At 43.6% G+C, this 19639-nt stretch overlaps 1 protein-coding gene across 1 annotated transcript in view; it reads right to left on the bottom strand.

Annotated features, from left to right (window-relative positions):
* Window positions 1-19639, bottom strand: part of CHCHD6 (coiled-coil-helix-coiled-coil-helix domain containing 6) — a 239646-nt gene that overhangs the window by 105750 nt on the left and 114257 nt on the right. Inside the window, exon 6 of the mRNA XM_025046477.1 lies at window positions 11736-11819. Within this exon, the coding sequence (XP_024902245.1) occupies window positions 11736-11819 (84 nt within the window). The remainder of the gene's footprint in view (window positions 1-11735; window positions 11820-19639) is intronic.

The following is a 19639-nucleotide window of genomic DNA, read 5'->3' as shown; positions in this document are numbered from 1 at the left end:
CAGTTTAAGTGGGAAGGATAGGGGGAGCACGAGAGGGTGGTGGCGGTTAGTCTTCACCTCTCTGATGAACCACACAGGTTTTTCCTGTGCGGCTCTCTGTAACAGCTGTTACTACCCAGCATGTAAGTAGAACCAGTGAGTCAGAGTTACATGCAGTACACCTGAGCTGACCCCAACGCAGAGAACTGCAGTTGTCCATTACAGGGATGGATGACCTCAGGAGGAAGGAACACGACCATACAGTTATCTACACACATGGCGACAGGCATGGCGACGTGTTCTCTCATTCAGTCCTTATTTAGTCCAATGAGGTTATTGTTATTATTCCCTGAAGAACGTGAAATCTAGGCTCAGAAGAGTTAACTAATTTGCCTAAGGTCACACAGTTAAGGCTGATAGAAGGCTGTGATGGCACAGATGTTGGGGGAGACTCACTAACCCTTTTTGTTGGTACATAGTTCTGAAGAGAATTTGGATGTACCCATTAAAATTAATTGTGAAAGATTAAACATAACCTAAATATCCAGGAAATAAATAATGGTAATCCTCATCATGCAGTAATTAAAAAGAAAACAGTAGATCTGATGTGCAGAGAACTAATGAGCAAAGTTGTCCAAAACATACTTAGGTGCAAGAAGCAAGTTAGGAAATAATAAATTACAACTCCATCTGTGAAAAACAAACCACGCCTGTGTTCTTCACATGAATGAGACTGATAGTCACAGGGGATGGACAGAAGCACACCTACCAATGTTTCTTCTGGAGAGTCTGGGCCATACTTTGCACGCTTTTGTAGAGCTTCAACTTCTTGCAAACACGCATTACACTTGTAATTAATTTAACAGATGGAAAGAAAATAGCCAATGCCAATGAAAGGAAGGGAGCCCAGAACTGTCATATACTGCTGGTAGAAATGTGAAGTGTTACAAACCTTATTGCACGACAATCTAGCAAGGTGTGACCACAAGCCTGAAGGATATAGACACAATCTATGACCCAGTAACTGCAATTCTAAATATTTTTAGTAATAACTGAATTCAGGTAGCAATAAAGGTGGCCAAAGGATACCCCCGTTTTCTCTAATAAGAAACGCTTAAAGCAACTTAACACTGAAATGACAGGGAACTGGTAAAGTTATGGCATAGACATAAGTAGGAATAGTATGCAACTAATTAAGTATAGAAATAGATTTGATGTAGAAAGACGGTCCATAATAGAGTTTTTTAAAGGTTACCAAACGACATGGATGGTTATAATCCATTTTTGCAAATATCCTATACTGTGACTAACACTGCCACAACAGAAACGGTCTGGGCAGCGTCCACCAAGATGTTAACCATAGTTGCCTCTCCAGTTGGAGGGCTGATTTAGCAAACTGCACTTTATTCCTGGGGCTTAGCTCCAATTTTTGTTTTTTTCTAATGTGAACATGTGTTACCTAAGCAATAAGTATAAGCAATTTTTTAAAAGGCAATGCTGCCCCATGGCTGGATAAGCTTCAAGCAGACCGCTGGGTAATTCCCGAGATGCCTAGTGCCGAGGCAGAGGTTTTTGGGCAGAGAGATTCTAGCTCTCCTGCTGGCACCGAGCAACATGCAGTTACATGCAGAGAACCACCTCCATCTACGTGCATGCACCACAGCCTCACTCTGCTGCTGGCTGCTCTGTGCTGTCATCTCTCTTAACTGCTGAGCCACTGTGTCAAGCACCTATCAAGCACTAAGCTCACTCTGGGGACAAAACAGCAAGTTAGGTTATGTGGCAGCCTGGCTTGGAGGGGGCAGTGGGAAGTGGTCAGAGAAGGCCTCTAGGGTGATCCTAGTGTCCAGGAAGAGGCCGTGTGGCCAGACAGCATGCTAGGTCTGGCTGGAGAAAAGCAGGACACACATGCAAGTCTATGCTGAGGAATCTCAGTTTTCTCTTGAATGAGCAGGGAATCATTGGTGGGCTTTAGGAAGAGTTCTCCTGCAACGAGTAGATGCCAGATCACAAGTGGAGAGATTAGCAAGGCACTGCCATTGTGGAAGGAGGACAAAGGAAAATCAAGAGCCTTAAGCTCAATGACCTGGGCAGGACTTGGCCCCACTGCGGTAGGGTGGCAGAGCACCAGGAGAGAGAGGCCACAGGGTAATTTTGGAATCCCTTCTCAGCATTTTGCCATCACGGTGGCCAAGGGGTGAAAGAAAGACCCAAGGAAATTCACCTGGTCAGATCGAGCTGATTGAGGCTGGGAAGGGAAGAGCTGAAAAAGAAAGGGGAAAAAAAAAAGGCCATGGAGTCCCTATTTAATTAAAATTATTGTTTAATTGGGTCTTTTCCAGCAGAGATAGGTGGTACGCACTTATGGCTCTTCATCCTATAAGTACCTATTTAGGAGACCTAACGTGCTGGAGGAAAACCAACAGACAATGACCCTGGAGCAGGAACTGCTGCATGTTAATGCAGCTGCTGCCAGGAGTGGTGCAGAGACCACTTCAAGAGAAGATAGTGATTGAGCTTGTGCTTAAAAGGACCCTAGAACCAATAATAGAGTGAATGACATAAATCAGCAGCCATGAACAGCCACCTCACCACTGTGATTCGATTCTGGCCTTGCATGATAATTTCCTAACACAGGATACAGTTGGCTTTCCCTGCAGTATTTACCTTTACTTCTCTGGACCGAGTTCAATAGAATGAAGGAGAAAAATGACAATGAGGACCTAAAGAATTTTTGCAATAAGTTGCTGGCCCAAGAAAAGGGAGTAGGGTCTGTTCTCGGTGACGAGAGACATAATAGCCTATGAACTAATGGCAATCTGGTGACTCTGGTGGATACTGACTTATACTAGAAACAAACAAACAAACGCAAACCCTGGAAAAAGATATTTTTTAGGAAATTGTAGAAATCAATGTTAATTCTCTGAGGCAAGATAACAATACCGTAGTTATGTCAGAAAATGTCCATACTTTTTAGAGACACATTTCAAAGGATATATGGAAAAGGTCATGGTCACTGGGATTTGCTGTGAAGTACTAAAGCAACAAACAAAAAAGGAGAAGGGGATAGATATGAAGAAATGTGGCAAAATTAAGTCTGGGGATAGGAACAGAGAGGTTCATTTTACTACTGTACTATTCTACTTACAGTAAATTCAATTGTATATCATTTTAATAAAGATTCAAACAATACCCTGAGTAGCTGATGAACAACTGATCCCCTGAATTTAGCCTGCCAGGGACTATGAACAGCAAATTCTGACTGCTCCCTACAATCCCAAATCATTCATACAACAACTGCTGCCTATTTCAAAGCCTGTTTCTTTACCTATAAAGTGAGGATGGTAACAGTTCTTACCTTATACGATTGTTTTGAGGATGTAATGAATGAGTACATGTCATGCATTGAGAACACACCTGGCACTTTCACAGCAAGGACTGAGACCAGGGCAGTTGGTTTTTTATCACCTAGATCACTGGGTTCTTTGAAGGTCAAAGGAGGCAGTCCAGGTAAGGTGCTTGGCCAGTGCTTTTCAAGTGGGGAGCACTCAGCAAATGTTAGCTAATGATCACCAAGAAAACCAACTTTGGAGACAGAGGTAGAGTTTGTTAGCAGTATTTTATCCATTTAATTCTCAAAACTAAAACTATCTTACAAGAAGGGAACTACTATCATTCCTATTTTATAGATGCAGATTCAGAAAGAACTGTCTAAGTCTTAGATCTGAAGTTTAGTAGCTGTGAAACCTTATACCATCTCAACCTCTTTGAGTGTCCTCATTTTCGTTTGAGATAATCACTCCTCCCCTACTTCCTATCCCCACTGCCATAAAACCTAAGTGACATAACTTAGGTATGTGAAGCAAAGAGGAGGTGTGTCACCAGTTCGGCGGGTTCCCTGGCTCAGACATCTATTCCAGAAAAGCCTGGCCACAAGGCCCAGGAAAGCTGCAGCCTCTCCAAATGGGCAACAGAGGCTGTAGACTCTGCTCCCTCTTCACCTGAGAGGTTACTGTGAGATACACAAGAGGATTTCTGCAAAGGATGAGATGAGACTGTGGGGTAAAGAAACAGATCTTTAGCAAACATACCAGAAGCAACACACAGAGTAGAGGTAGACAAGTTGTGGTGCTGGAGCTAATGAGATGGAGGTGGAGGTGAAGGTAATAAGAGGCGGTGAAAGTGATGGTGATGGTGGAAGTGGACGTGGAGGTGGAAATGAGAATGGTGGGGGTGAGAGGGGTGGAGGTGGTGAGGTTAGAGGTGAACATGATAGAAGCGATGGTGATAGTGGAGATGATGGTGCCGGTGGAGGTAAAGGTAGCAGTGATGGTGGACGTAGAGGTGATGATGATGGTGGAAACGGCAGTGGAGGAGTTGGAGCCTGGGATAGAGGTGAGGTGATGATCAGAGAGGTGGAGGTATTGGTGGTGGTGGAAGCTAAGACTTAAAAGCATCTAACTCTAGAGCCTGTAATTAACTACTACTCTCACTCTATAGTGGAAAGACTATAAGACTAATGGACAGAACAAACGGCAAGGAACTAGAGTCCTGGTTATACTATTAACTAGTTGTGTGACCTCTAGGGACAAAGAGAACAATAGCAGTTATACTGTTTATGTGGCCGGTAACAGTAATGGCAGCTACTATCTATACTATCATATATTACAACAGATTAGATTCTATGCTATGTTCTTTGTTATCTTGAAAATGTAACTATTACTGTCACCCTATAAAGATGAAGACTCCCAAGGCTTAAGTGACTTGATCATACCTATGAAGCCAGGAGGTAGTGAAGTTGTAATTCAAACCAAGGTCTCTTCAGATCTAAAAACCTCCTTACCAAGTGCATACTCGCTTGGCTGCCTTTAGGGCTCGTTTTCTTATCTGTGAAAAAAACTGAATTGGAGCAATGGTTCTTGATTTATTTCCTCCTGTTTCACTGATCACCCTTATCAAAGGCCCTGGGTCCCACTGGCACAGGCAAAAAAAAAAGCCCATTCTTGCTTAGAAAGGCCATTCTAAATCTCTAATATGCTCTTTCACTTCCAGTACACAGCTGAAAACATACCAAATACCCATTTTTATGCTGGTACCGTTACCAGAAAGTGCTACTAGTGAGGTACCAGGTGTGCAGGTATCCTTCTTTAGCTCACCTGGTGAAGAACTTCCAGAGTCAATCACCTTCAGAAGTCCTTTGGGCTCAGACCTTTACAAACTCAGTAGGTAAAGAACTGCTCCCCACAATAATCAGGAGGCAGGCTCCTTCCCCACTCGGGCCAATTTCTTGCTGCACTGTTTTCAGGTCACTGTTATCTGTTCCTTCCTCTGAATTCGCACTGCTCTGGCAGCTTCTCTCTGCAGGCGTGTCACACTGGGAATACTTGCTTTGTCTCGGTTTTGCATCTTAAATGGCAAGCCTCTCTGACTCTGTGGTACCGACTTTGGGCCTGACACAAATCAAGCCTCCCACACTCAGAAATGTCTGCTGGCCATTCAGAACAGTTGGCTGTCAATAGTTCTGCGAACAACACAGGACACTCACCACGCCTCTGGAAATTGACTCCACCTTCTGAGCCAGAGCATGACCTCTCTGAGAACGATCCTGCCAGGTAAAGCCAGCCCTTACCAAATGCACGCCCTCCTACCACTTTTGGGACTGGCTTCCCCCAGGGTCCCCTCAGAGACACATTATGAATTTTCCTCCTCCCATAAATAGGCTCAAGTGACTCTCTCTTAAACTACCAATGTTCTCTCTTTGAGTGACAAGACTTCTTGAAAGAGTGGTCTACCCCTGCTTCCACCACTTCCCTCATTCACTGTGGACCCAAATAACCCTACACGTAACACGGCTTCAGTCTCTACTGTAGTCCTGAAAAAGGTCCCTCAACATGACTCACATATCCTTTAAAGTAATTAAGAGGCATCTTCTCAATCCTAGTCCTCTCTGACTTACAGCCTTGACACTGTCAACCACGTTCTCCTGAAGCTTTGCTTCCTGAGCCAATTTAGGAGGTGGCATGGTGTGAGGGAACGAGTGGAGACTGGAGCTCTGGCTTTACCCAGCAGCAGCTTGTTCTACCTGATCCCCAATTTCTTTGATTGTAAAATGTGTAATAAAATCCACCTTGCAGGGCTGCTGCAAAGATTTGTGATAAGAGCCTAGCACACAGCACATGATCACAAAAATCGCAGTGACCATCATCTTGTAGGACACAAAACTCTATGTCTACACTTCTCAGTCGTCTGCTGGTCATCTCTACCTCATATGTGCATGTTTAGAATTAAACTGGTGACCTTACTCAAGTGTAGTGGCTCTTTTGAATTTTTCTCCAAATTATTCTTCTGGATATTCAAGCTCCAATCTCTCTCCAGCTTAAAGCCTTTCAAGAACTCCCAACACTATCCCAAAGGAAAGCCACACTTGTCTCCCAGTCATCCAAGGGCCCTCACAATCTGACCCCAACCTATTTTTACAGCTTCACCACCCACTGCCAACTGTCACATGGAACACCTGAGGTCTTCATCCGGAAACCCCACTTTCTCCCTGTCCTGCTTGTTCTCCAAACACAGCTGCCACCAAAAAGCCTTCTTGGCAAGAGCTGCCTCTTTTCCTCCCAGAAGCCCCACTGGGTCACTGCTTCCTGCTTGCGCATACACACTTTCCTTTCATTATTCTTGCAAACACTTACCAAGCACCTATTCTATGCCAGATATCCAGCCCATGGTGATGAATCACCCTGATGAATCAGACCAGTGAGGACTTTGAGCTCCCAGACCTTCACAGTCTGGAAGGGGAGAAAGCCACAGACACCAACAGCCACAAGACAGTGTGTCAGGTGCTAGAACACACGACACGGGCCCTACAGGTGTGCGGGAGAGAGTGGCAGGTGATTCTTCTGGTGCCTGAGGGCAGGCCTGCCTTCCTCAGCTGCATACTATTTTCTATTAAGTATAATATACTGGCAGAAAATTGTAAAACCCTCCAAGCACAGCTTGATGGATTCTCACCTGTGTAATTAGCACCCAGGTCGAAAAAGGGAGTGCCACTACTCCCCTCAAGGGGTAATCCCACTTGCTGACACCACAGATTAGTTTTGCTCTGTTCGAACCCATCTGATGTGCACATACTCTTCTCAGTCTGGTCCTTTTGCTCAGTGTTCTGTTGGTGAGATTTACCCATATTGCTGCCTGTGGCTGCAGCTTGTTCATTTTCATTGCTGTACAAGCCTCCATTGTGATGACTACCATAATGTATCTATCCTACTAATGACAGTTTGGGGCTATTACGAATGTTGCAGTGATGATCATCTTACAGCCTTCCTTTTGGTGAAGAGGCACACTTCTGTAAGGTACACCATTTCCAGGTCATAGGATATGCCTACATTTAGCTTCAACAAACACTGGTAACAGTGTTCCAAGGTGGCTCTGCCAATTTACACCCCCACCAGCAGTGTCTGAGAGTTTGGGTTAAACCACAGCCTTGCCAGCCACCTGGTGGTGTCCATTGTTCCCATGTCAGCTATTCTACTGAGTATGTATGGCCTTGTGGCTGAGACAGCATTTCCCCAAAGTTTGTGAGGCTGGGCCCTTTTCACATGTTCCTGACCAGTGGGCCATCTTCTCTAGTGAAGTGTAATCCCCTGTATTGACCTCCTCTTCCTCTGAGCCCTGGAGCAGCTCCTGTTTTCCTGACAGGCTCCGAATGACACCCCTAGGGACACCAGGCACAGAGCTGTTTAGTGCTGTCATTGAGAAGGCTGCAGTCTTGGCAGTATCACATGACAATCATTCCTTAAGAAAAGAAACCCAGAGTAGAAGCAAAGGGTAAAACAGGATGCAGGGCTGACTGCTCACATGTCAACTCTCAGATGGCACTGTGCACTGACGGGCAAGAAGTGAGACTACATTCTGGGGGAAAGAGCCCCAAATCCAGGAAGAACACACATATTTGCAAGTTTCTCTCTTTCTTCCTGCTTCAGTCTTTGAAGCTAGATCCCAAAAATTCCCTCATAACTTTGTAGGTGCTGAGTTTAGAAAAAAATGAGACCATTTTTTAGAGCTGGCAGGTCCTCTGGTCACAGGCAGCTGGCCTTCAGGCATCATCCCATCAGGGGTCCTAATCCCGCCCCTTCTCCTAAAAATGGACTGTGAACTTTGTGAGGCAGGCACCACAACTGTCTGAACCACCTCTTGGCATTTAGCAGAATTAAATAAATGTGAAATTAATGAATGGCTATGCATTTATTAAAGAAGAGGGAAAAGGATGGAAATAAGATGAAAGAGAATTGAATACTTCGATCTCAGGTACTTTACATAAATGACCACTCATCCCCGAAACAACTGGCAAGCTACTCTTAAAATTCCCATTTCAAAGATAAAGAAATTGAACTATGGAATTCAAACAACTTGCTCAGAGTCATAAGGCTGTTAAATTATTGAAGCAGAACTAGAACTGAGATCTGCTGAACTCCAAAATCCTCTCATCCCCCCACCCTACTGGGCCCCATGGCTAAGGACAGAAGAGTGGTCAGCTCACCAGCTGTAGGGTCTAGTTCAGAGCCACTCGGCACCAAGGTTTCTGCCAGAAGACAATGAACGTGCTGGTTCTGAAGGGGCACAAGTCACCCTTAGCCCCATGATAGCTGAATCCAGGTGTGGTATGAGTGGAGCTCACTCCTAGTTCTTTTGTTTCCTACAAGAAATCACAGAGTGGCAGCTGAGCAAAGCCTCTGGGAGGCCAGTAAAGATAGTAAGAGATTCGCAGGTAGTAGAGAGCTTCACCCTCCTGGGCTGTATGCCTGACATGCGGAAACGAAAATGGCCTTGTTCTTGAACACTCTCAGGTATGAGAGAAGCATCCAGTTATGAGCAGCACATGGTCCCCACACTACCTTTCACGGAGGCCTCTTCTACCCCTGTATACAAATGGGTGCCACTGCCGTCATCTGAGAATGGCCTGTCCTGGGGAGTGGGCCATCCTTGAAGATAAGTTCCATCTTGGCATGTGTATACACGTGCGTGCACGCTTACACTTTATCCGTTAAATCCAAACCTGAAGCGCTATAACTTGAAACAGAACCCCCAATACCACCATACACTCGAGAGTAGAGCCGGCACTCACAGGGGCACCTAGCATACGTGAACACGTTTGTAATGTTACCTCATCTACTATCCCCGTTAACTCCACAAAGAAGGCATGAGCATCTCCACTTTACAGATGAAGAAACTGAGATGTGAGGAGCTGTAGTGGGCGTAGACTGTGATGGTACAGAACTGCATGTGGGCCAAGGTCCACTGGTAACCTGTACTGCTTTCTGCTTCACAGTTTGTGTGTGAACACCACATTTGGGGTGTACTTCCAAGCACCGTAAAACCCTCACAAGACCCCTGTATCTCCAGCAGCTCACTGCTCTCTGTGGTGAAAGAGAAAACACTCCTCACTTAGATCTTGCAGTGTGGGTGTGAGGAACAATTACTCAGAAAGATTATAAAGCACAGGAGCCCCACAAAATATGATTTCCGCACTCAAGAATAATCATCTAGGGAATAAATACTGCAGTACGAAAGGGTCAAGAAGTCTCCTCCCCCTTGGAAATGAGTCTGGATTTTTTTTTTTTTTTTTTTTTTTTTTTTTTCCCTACCTGCCAAGCACAATGGGCTGGCACTCCGGGCCAGTATCCCACAGGCAGAAGGGCAGCAGGGATCCAGCTGAGAGGCCTGTGGACACATCAAGGCACCTCCAAGAGCCCAGACCTCTGCTTCCCCCATCTCAATCTCCTCTCACCCATAACTGAACACCCACCTATTTCAGGTGGTCGAGGATTCAGCAGTTTTCCCTGAATAGGTTTCCACCATCAATCCCTAAACTTAAAAGGAAATGGAAAAAAAAAAAAAGGAAAGCAGCTTGATAATTGGAAGGCCCCTGAAGCTATGTGTACAGAAGCTGAAATGTCAAGGTCTGAGAGTATTCAACAAATGAAAGCAGAATTATATAAAAGCAACGGCTAATAAAAGAGATTGTTGAATGCTATGTTTCTATTCTCCCAGTCACTACAAGAATAAAATTATCCACAGAGAAAATGGAAAACTTTTTTCAGAACTGATACAATTAAGCCTTCGACTATGCCTCTTTGCTTCCCTTCCTCCAGTTCCCCTGCACCCTCCATCTTCTTCATCAATCTCTAGTTCCTGGGATGTTGGAGGTACTTTCCATCTTTGGATGATCACCAGCAAAATGCTAGAGTGTAAAAGTCAGAAAGGAGATCATGTTTCTGCACCTCCTTCTGGAAGCATTCAAAAACTGTTCTCAAGCATGTAGGAAAATCTCATTTAAAAAAAAGGATACGTCTGCATATATAAGTAGTTTGGACCTCACTTTATGAGTGGGGAAAAACAGATGAGAAAGAAAGGCTTGTCCAGGAGAATGTCTTCTACAGCAAAGCAGAGAACTGGTTTTAAGGAGAACTAGAGTAGAGATGAGAGAAGAGTGACAAAGGGAAAACAGATTTTAGAGGAGGAAAAATGCTGTGAGGCTACTTCCCTTCCACCCCAAACAGACACATGCACGCATGCTTCTAGGAGCCAAACCCAGAGAAGAAAATGCAAGAGGAGCACAGCAGGAGACCGCAAAACTGCACACATAAGAAAAAAAATCTGTGCTTATGAACATATGTCCGGGCAACTGTGATAATTAGAGCTATGGCTGGTGGATTTTTTTTTTACCCTTTTCCAGGATCTCAAATCACAATCCCTGTCATTACAGCTACAGTCAAACCTGGACAAGGAGGCTATTCTGGGAAATATCTGCTTATTAAGGGCCACCTCCGTAGGCAGTTCAGAGTACCCTGACAATCCTTGGGATCACGGGCTGTCACCATCAGCACTCTGTTCTGGCTGTCCCCTAAATACCCCAAAGAGGGTGGACAGGTAGGGGTGTCCCTCCTGTCCCCACTTCCTGGAAACGCAGAAATCCATGTTTCTGCCAGGCTCCAGTGTGGCATGCCACAGGAGAATACCCGTATGAAAATCAAGCCCCTCAAGCAAACTGTCAATTTCAAAGCTCCAAACTGTGACAAACGATTCTCGAAGATTTGCCTGCAATAAGCTGATGGCTCGGGTTGTTTGGCATGCTGTCTCAGGCAGGAGGGAAAACAATTTTTTTTACCCTCCCAACCATCCCTTCCCACGTTGTAAGCCGTTTCTATGAAAAATCTGTCATGATCAACAAATTAACTACCTGCCCCCCTCAAAGTAAGCAAGTTACCAAATGAATTTTCAAGAATTGTTCTAGGCTTAAAAAAAAGGAAAAATAATGTGTCTTTGAATCTCATTCATTTCAAAGGCTTATCCTTAGAAAAGTAGTGTGTGTAGCTATGGTGCACTTTGATCTCCCTGGCTCCCAGGAGAAAATCAATAATACAACTTTAATATATTTGTATAGCAAGACTTCAAGTTATTATTATTTTTATCCAATGCAGCTTAACTAAAATGAGGAAGGTATACTGGGTCTCAGGCATCACCTGTGGTGAAATGATTTTTTTCTTAAAACGAACTATAACAGCCAGCCTCATTCAACAAAAAGCAGGCCAATTAAAAACCAATTATCTCTATGACTGCAACTTGTTGAAAGGTTGGGGACGTGGTGCTCGCTGCGGAATGCAGGAAGGTGAATGCGCATTGGGGCTTGTGGGCTCCTTTCTCAATGGTGCCTTTAGGACTTGGTCTTCAAAAAGGCAGCCAAGCCTCAGCCTTACCTTCTTCTCAATGCGCCCTAGTTGCTCCTTATAGAAAGCGTCATGGTGTCTCAGCTCTGCCTCTTGGTTCTCCAGCTCCCTGGCCTAGTTGGAAGAGAACAAACCCACGTTACCAGCAGCAGCAGGGCTGGGCTGGGGCTGCAGGGAGAAACCCACGATGATTTCTCCTCACAGCAATACTATTAATGAGAATAGCGATAATGAATTGAAAATCAATGCTATGCCAGATCGCTTACATATCTTGTGTTTAATTTTCACCACAAGCCTTCTAGGTAAGTAATTGCTAGAACCATTTCACAAATAACAAGCACTAACATTTATTGAATGCTTACTTATGCCAAGTACTGGTCCAAGCGGTTCCCAAATGAAATGATTCTTTCATTTGATCCTTATAATTTCTCTAAAATGGAGGTAGGCTTATGATTTCCCATTATAGATAAAGAAACAGAGGGGCTAAATGATCATCCCAAAGCTCAGAGCTACAAGGGAAGAGCTAGGGTTTGGATCTCAGCAGACACAGGGTCCGGCCTGGGAGCAGCACTCTGCCTTGAGGCCACACAGTCCAGAAGGGCCAGAACTGTTCTCTGGCCACAGAGTCCTCACACCTGGCACCAAACCACACCACTGACTCACACTCTGAGCTGTAAAAGGTAGGGACTCCCAAATGCACTTCTTCTGGTGAGGCAAACTCCTTGCCTCAGGGGTCAGGGAACTGAAAGGTGAGCAGTATCAGAACCCCAGAATCCTACAGCTCCCTTATCCACACGATGGGGAAAGAAAAGAAATGTTGGCACACACAGTCGAGGACTTTCTCTCACCATCACAGTTAGGCTGAGTGGCTTGGCTAACCAGAACAAGCAACATGGAACCAACAGACCAGGGCTAAACCCACCCCACCCCCCACCCTTAACTAGCTGGGTAACCACAAATAGTTTCCTAACTCCGCTGAGTTCCAACTTACTCAGGTATAATATATAACCGGGAACTGAAGTGCCCCACAGGACTATGTAGAGGTTAAAGGAAACCCCACAGAAAGGAGCATGGTCACTGCAGGTCACCACAATGGGACACCTGCATCACAGCAAAGCAGGGCTAAGAACTCTGGAAAACCAGCTTGGTGCTTATAGGAGAAATAATGCCATCTGCTCACCGTCTGCCCTCTGCTAAGGACCAACTGTGCTCAGTGACCATTTTATGCTCCTTGTATCACTTAATTCTCATGACCCCAACAGCAAATCTAGTCAATGTCTGAGGCGGGCCATGAACCTAAGTCAGTATGACTCTGAGTTTTGGGCTTCTTCCTTTAAACCACACTATGGTATCAACACATGGGTTTGAACTGTTCAAAAACACCAGGTAGAACAAGAATCAATATTTTTATAAACTCATTTCCTTGGCATGAAACCTTTCTGAAGCCCTAGTCGGGGAGACGAGGTGGGAGGTAGAGGGTTGATAATGAGGAGCTGGCCACACAACAGTGCCTGAGTAAAGGCTTAGGTTTAGAGCAGAAGTCTACAACCCCTGGGCCATGGACCGGTACTGGTACTGGTCCGTGGCCTATTAGGAACCAGGCCGCACAGCAGAGGGTGAGCAGCGGGTGAGCGAGCAAAGCTTCATCTGTATTTGCAGCCACTCCCCAGCGCTAGCACCATCACCTCAGCTCCATCTCAGCTCAGGAGGCATTAGATTCTCATAGGAGCACCAGTCCCTGGTGCCAAAAAGGTTGGGGACTGCTAGTTTAGAGGACAATGCTGCTACCAGGAAAACACCCGGCCAGCAAGGGCTTGGCAACAAGCTGACCACCTGAGAGTTGAGTTCTAATGCCAGCTCAACCACTGAGTGGCTTATATAAGCTTGAGCAAGCTGCTAACCTTTTCTCATGTATTTTCTCTTTACCTGTAGAATGGAGAAAAGAGTAGTAACTTGGCTCCCAAGGTGGCTGTAGAATATCTAAAAATGCCAAGAAGACTTCTGGAATGCCTGTGGAATGCCAACACTTCAAAAAAGCTAAAGACAAACAGTGAGACTGAATGCTGGGGATTTCTCACAGGATTTTTCAAAGTATGATGCTGAGGCATGTCCCAGGAATGCAGCATGGCTAATCTGTGCTGGACCCTCAGCAGCCGGAACTTAACCATTAATCATCCAAGGTGCAATCGGAGAAGCTGGTCTGATAAAATGAAGCCGGAATATCTCCCAAGGCCCCAGACCTGCCGTTTTCTAGCCAACAGTCTCAGCCAAGCAGGAAGATAACATGTGAGAGTAAAACTGTTGTGAAGCATTTCCGTGGCCATTCACTAGGAGCCAGTGGGGCAGATGCTTCCTCCGGGCAGAGGCTCCAGGAATGCTCAGCCCATGGTTCCTGGGCTTATGACAGCATGGATGCCTATGTCGGGAATGGGATGCAGAGCTAAAGCTCTGGGCAAAGCTCTCCAATCACTGCAGCTTCCTCAGGCCACAGACTGTTCACACAGGAGAAGATATATTGAGGATACTGAAGGCCTCCTTCTGTAGTTACATCAATTTGCCACACAACTAAGCTATTATCAAGTAAGAAAATGATAAACTATTTCAAGAACTATGAGTTTGTCTTGTCCACTAGAATGGAAGCTTTATGAGAGGAAGGGCTTTGCCTGACTCTGGCACAGCCCCAAGCCTTGACCTCTACCACAGCAAGCTGGCAAGGTGACTAGCTCACTCCCTTCACTCCATCCACTAATCAGCACCACCTATCTACTCTGTTCATCTCTGAGATTTATAATGAAATCCAATGACTGACAATGGACCAGAGGTGACGTGTAGAATGGAAGCTTTATGAGAGGAAGGGCTTTGCCTGACTCTGGCACAGCCCCAAGCCTTGACCTCTACCACAGCAAGCTGGCAAGGTGACTAGCTCACTCCCTTCACTCCATCCACTAATCAGCACCACCTATCTACTCTGTTCATCTCTGAGATTTATAATGAAATCCAATGACTGACAATGGACCAGAGGTGACTGGGCTGTAGAAAGGGCTGTAGAAAACGAATGAGATACAAACACCTGGATGTCAATGCCTGGCCCAGAGAAGGCATTCGATGATTCGATTTTTATGAATGAAGGTGGGCATCAGACAGTACTGGTCACTCTACACAGGTGCTAAAGTCCGATATCTGCTTCCCTGTACTCACAAGAGGCCATGCAGCAAGACCCTCAGCATGACCACGAAATCAGGGAGGCACAGCCAGGTCTCAGGGACTGATTCAGTAATTATCAGAACATTATTGAGTGTCTACCATGTGACAGACACTATCCTAAAGAGGCTGTGGATACAAAAGAGAACAGAGAAAGTTTCTGCTCCCATGGAGCTTAGATCCCAGTGGGAGAGACAAATGTGTGAGCAGATAAATCAGATAATTTCAGAGAGGTATATGTGCTGGAGAGACCACAGACAGAATAACTTGCGGGGTAGCAGGTTGCCATTTTCTCTAAAATGATTTCCAAAACAGTCTTCTGGGGAAAAAAATACTGAATAAAGTATGTTGTCTCCAATACAAAGGTAAAATATCACCGCTGTGAAGATCTACTCAGAGGATTAGTCTTTGAATGGGGAATTGAAAGGGAGCTTTAGTGATTTAGTCAAGGACTTCTTCCAGTCAAGAGAGCACAGTGAGTTCACACTTTGATGCATCTACTGTGCTCCAAACACATAGCAAGGGCAGATAAAAAATAAGAACACAAGACCAAAAAGACATGGCCAGGCTCAAAAACAAGATAAAATATCCAACAGAATTGAAATGCAAAGCAGTAGGTGGGCTGAAGCCAGCAGAGGCAGCCAGAACAAACCCTGCTCCATAGAGGCAGGGGACTGGCACCAGGTTTGCCACTCAGAGCCTAGGGCTCCCCTGGAATAAGCTTATATAAAAAAAAATCCTCAGGACCCCCATATACGATTTTCAGTTTACCTGAACCTAGGTTCAGCCCAGAGGCCACAGCTATAGCCCTAACAAAGGAACCAGCACGCTGGCTCAGGTCTCAGCTCCACAGCACCAGCAAGACCACCACGGAGATGGACCTCTGAAGGCCACAATCACACTGGGCCCCGCACGTGGGTGCAGGTATAGGCAACCACAAAAGTACTGCACGGGGGGAAAAGAAAATGAGAGAAAAACAAAGCAAAGCAAAGCGAAACAAGGCAAATATCAAAATTTCTACTCAAAACGATCCTCCAAATTAATCCCAAATATGTGCACAAATGTAATGCTTAGACTGCCAATAAAATCAGTAACTGGAATATGAGTTCACTCCAGATTAAATTTATTTTATGAGACATTATAAACAAGGATTTAAAAAAACCTTTTTATTATGTAAAAATTTAAACACAAGACAGAATAATATAATAAAACCTCGGAGAGCCATCACTAAACTTCAAGAATTATAAAGGAAATCTTGTTTTACCTATTCTCTCTACCTGCTCTTTATCCCCAAATTTCTTACAGCAGATCATTTCATCTGTATATACTTCAATATATTTGTTTAAAAGATATAGACTTTTACTTTCCTAAACAGAACCATAGCACCATTGAACACCAAAAAAAAAAAAAAAATTAAGAGCCCCGTACAGGGCGTGATGCTAATTTCTTAACATCATCAAATATTTGGCCAGCGTTCAAATTTCCAATTGATAAAAGATCTTTAAAATATATATTTAAAAGATATATGAAAGAATAACTTCGGATTAAAAAAGAAGAAATTATGAACTTGGAACAAGCAAACCTGAAAACAGGTAAATGTTCCAAATTTAAATTTCTTCAAAATAAAAAAATAAAGTGGATAGGACAAACTCTATGCTGAGGGCAGTAAGAGAGAAATTAGCAAACTGAAATATAGCACAGAGATTTCAGCCAGAATGTTGCAATAGAAGACAAAGATAAAAAGAATGAAAGCGGACTCTGTCAGTCTGTCAGTCTTGACTCACTATTTCAGGGGAATACATGGCAGGGATGGCAGAGGAAGTGGAGGAGGAAGAGATGGGAAGGAGAAGAGAGGAAGGAGGAGGAGGACAAATGTTGGAGAGAAGGCAAGTTAGAGGAAGGGGAAGGCAGGGAAGATTAAGATGATGATGAGGTGAGGGCATGGAGTAAGACGTAAGCATAAGGAGGAAGATGGGGAGATTGGAGGAAACTGAGGGGAAGAAGAAGAGAGAGAATGTAAACAGAAAATATCAATTAAAATTATAGGAATATACTAGTTATATGTGGTAGGCAGCTTCTAAGATGGGCCCCAGTGATCCTCCTCCTGATACTCATGCCCCTGTGTGATGCCTTACCCTTGAGTATGGGCTGCACCTTGTGACTAACTTCCGATGCATAGAATATAGCAAAAGTGATAGGATGTCACTTTCTGATTGCCAAAGATAGTGATTTCTGTCTTGCTCACATACTCTCCTTCGCTCTCTTGCTTCCTCACACTGATGGAGATGCCTGCATGGTAAGGAACTAAGCTAGTGAGGAACTAAATTCTGCCATGTGAGGGAACATGGAAGTGGGGCCTCCAAGAGCTGAGTCCTTTCATGAGACCGCAGCCAGTCAGCACCATGAATACAGCCTGTGAGAGACCTTGAGGCAGAGGCACCAGCCAAGCCAGGCCCACACCCCCGACTCACAGAAACCATGAGATCATAAATGTTGATTGTTTTAAACCACTAAATTTTGTAATTTGTTATTTAGCAATAAGTAAGTAACAAAATATGAATGGATTAATCTTGCCCTTAAAGGTAAAAAGATCATCACTTTGGATAAAAGAAAGAAAAAGAAACTTCAACTATGTTTCACTGACAAGAGGGCCCAATCCCCCATGCTAATGGCCTTACAGAACAAAAGAAAGCCTTTAACCGGACATAAATATAGACTGCAATGTATACTGTTTTGTTTTGTTTACATAAAACGTTGAGCTTTCAAACTAAGATTTTAAAACACACACAAAAACAAAAAAGTAATGACCTGGGCTAAAAAAAATTATTCAATAAAACCAGATGTAGCAATGGCTCAGATGTTAGAATCAATACCAAGGGACTTTAGAACAACTCTGAATATGTTAAAGAATCTAGTAAAAAAGAGTACACACCATATGTGAAAAGATGGAGAATTTCTGCAGAGATAGACACTATCTGGCCTTCATTATTTACAAAGAGAAATCAGCTATTAATCTTACTGAGGGTCCTTTTTACATGATGAATTACTTTCTCTTGCTGCTTTCTGGATTCCCTCTTTGACTTGTCCTTCAACGGTTTGATTATGATGTGTCTAAGTGTGGATCTCTTTGAGATCTCCTTGTGCACAGCCCTACATATACATATGGACTTCTAGATTCCTGGGAATATGTTGGAGCTTTTCAAAGCCTCCTCTGGACATTATTCTCTTGCTTTTCTTTTTAAGTTGTTGGGTTACTCTATTGTTTGCCCAAACTGTTGGCCACCTCCTCAGGCAGTTGTGATGTTCAACAATTGCCTCTGATTGTTTCAAAAAATGACCCCCGGGAAAAGATTGTTTCCACTGGGCAATGAGTCAAGTCAAATAAGGACAGCCTTGGAAGTGGGGTCTCTCAGAGAACCAGTAGATAGGAAAAAAACTGACAACTCTCTAAAAATGGGGCCATGAATGACTCCAGTCCTTTTCTGCCCTGTACAGTGGTTGCCAGGCTGCTGGTTTTTACAGTGATTGTGACTGTTGGTTTTCTAGGTTACTGGGGAGAAGAGGATGGGGATAAGACAGTTTAAGATGCTACGAAGCTCATAGTCCTTACTGAGATTCACCCATTTTTCTTGAACAAATATTCCTACATGCCTTGGTTAATTTTCAGAGTTCTGAAAAAAATAGATTCTTAGCATTTTCATTGCCTTTATGGAACAGAGGCTTTTCAGAGATCGTTACTTCACCATTTTCACTGACACCACCCAAAACTATAAAATAGAACCAAACAGAAACACTAAAAATAAATTTCTAGCATGGTATGACATTAAATTGTCGATTTATTAGCAGACCATACAGAGCATAGGAAAGAATCAACTTGAAAACAAGTTATTAGAAACTATTCTAATTGAAACACAGAGAGACAAAGCGTGAAAAATAAAATAGCACGGGGCGCACAAAATCCATAGAACAATATCGAGTGATATAGCATACATTTAATAGGAGTCCTAGAAGGAGAGAAAAATAGGGCAAAAAAAAAAAATGAAGAGATAAAGGATAAGAATTTCCCAAAATTAATTAAAGACAACAAATAACAGATCCGAGAAGCTCAGAAAAATCTCAAGCAGGATGCTTTTGTAAAGTTCTTAAATAATTCCTGAAGCCACGAAATATTTTTGGAACATATACTGTTGTAAGTTTTTTTAAAAAGCAATTTCTAGAGCAACCACTAAAAACCTAACAGAAAAGACACAAATAAAAAGTCAATAGAGAAGATAAAATAGAATTCTAAAATATATTGATTTATCTCTACCCTCTTCCTCCAAAAAACCTGCAAGAAAGTAGCAACAGAGGAACAAAAGAATAGCTGGAACAGAAATTAAGTATCAAGATGGTAGATTTAAATGCAAACATATCAATAACAACATTAAATATAAATAGACAACCCCTTGTGTTAGTTTCCTATTGCTGTTATAAGAAATTACCAAAATTTAGTGGCTTAAATAATACATATTTAGTCTCTTACAGTTGTAGAGGACAGAAGTCTTAAATAGATCTTATTTGTCTAAGATTATGATATTAACAGGGCTGAATCCTTCTGGATGCTCTAGAGAAGAATCTATTTCCTTGCCTTTTTCAGCTTCCAGAGGCTGCCTGCGTTTCTTGGCTCATGGTTCCACATCACCTGGACCTCAGCTACCTCATCACCTTTCCTTCTCTGATATTCCCATCTCCCT

This window comes from Pteropus alecto, unplaced genomic scaffold (assembly GCF_000325575.1).
Source record: "Pteropus alecto unplaced genomic scaffold, ASM32557v1 scaffold124, whole genome shotgun sequence".
Lineage (NCBI taxonomy): Eukaryota > Metazoa > Chordata > Mammalia > Chiroptera > Pteropodidae > Pteropus > Pteropus alecto.
The sequence above is the reverse complement of the archived record's forward strand: the minus strand, read 5'-3'. Positions and strand labels throughout refer to the sequence as shown.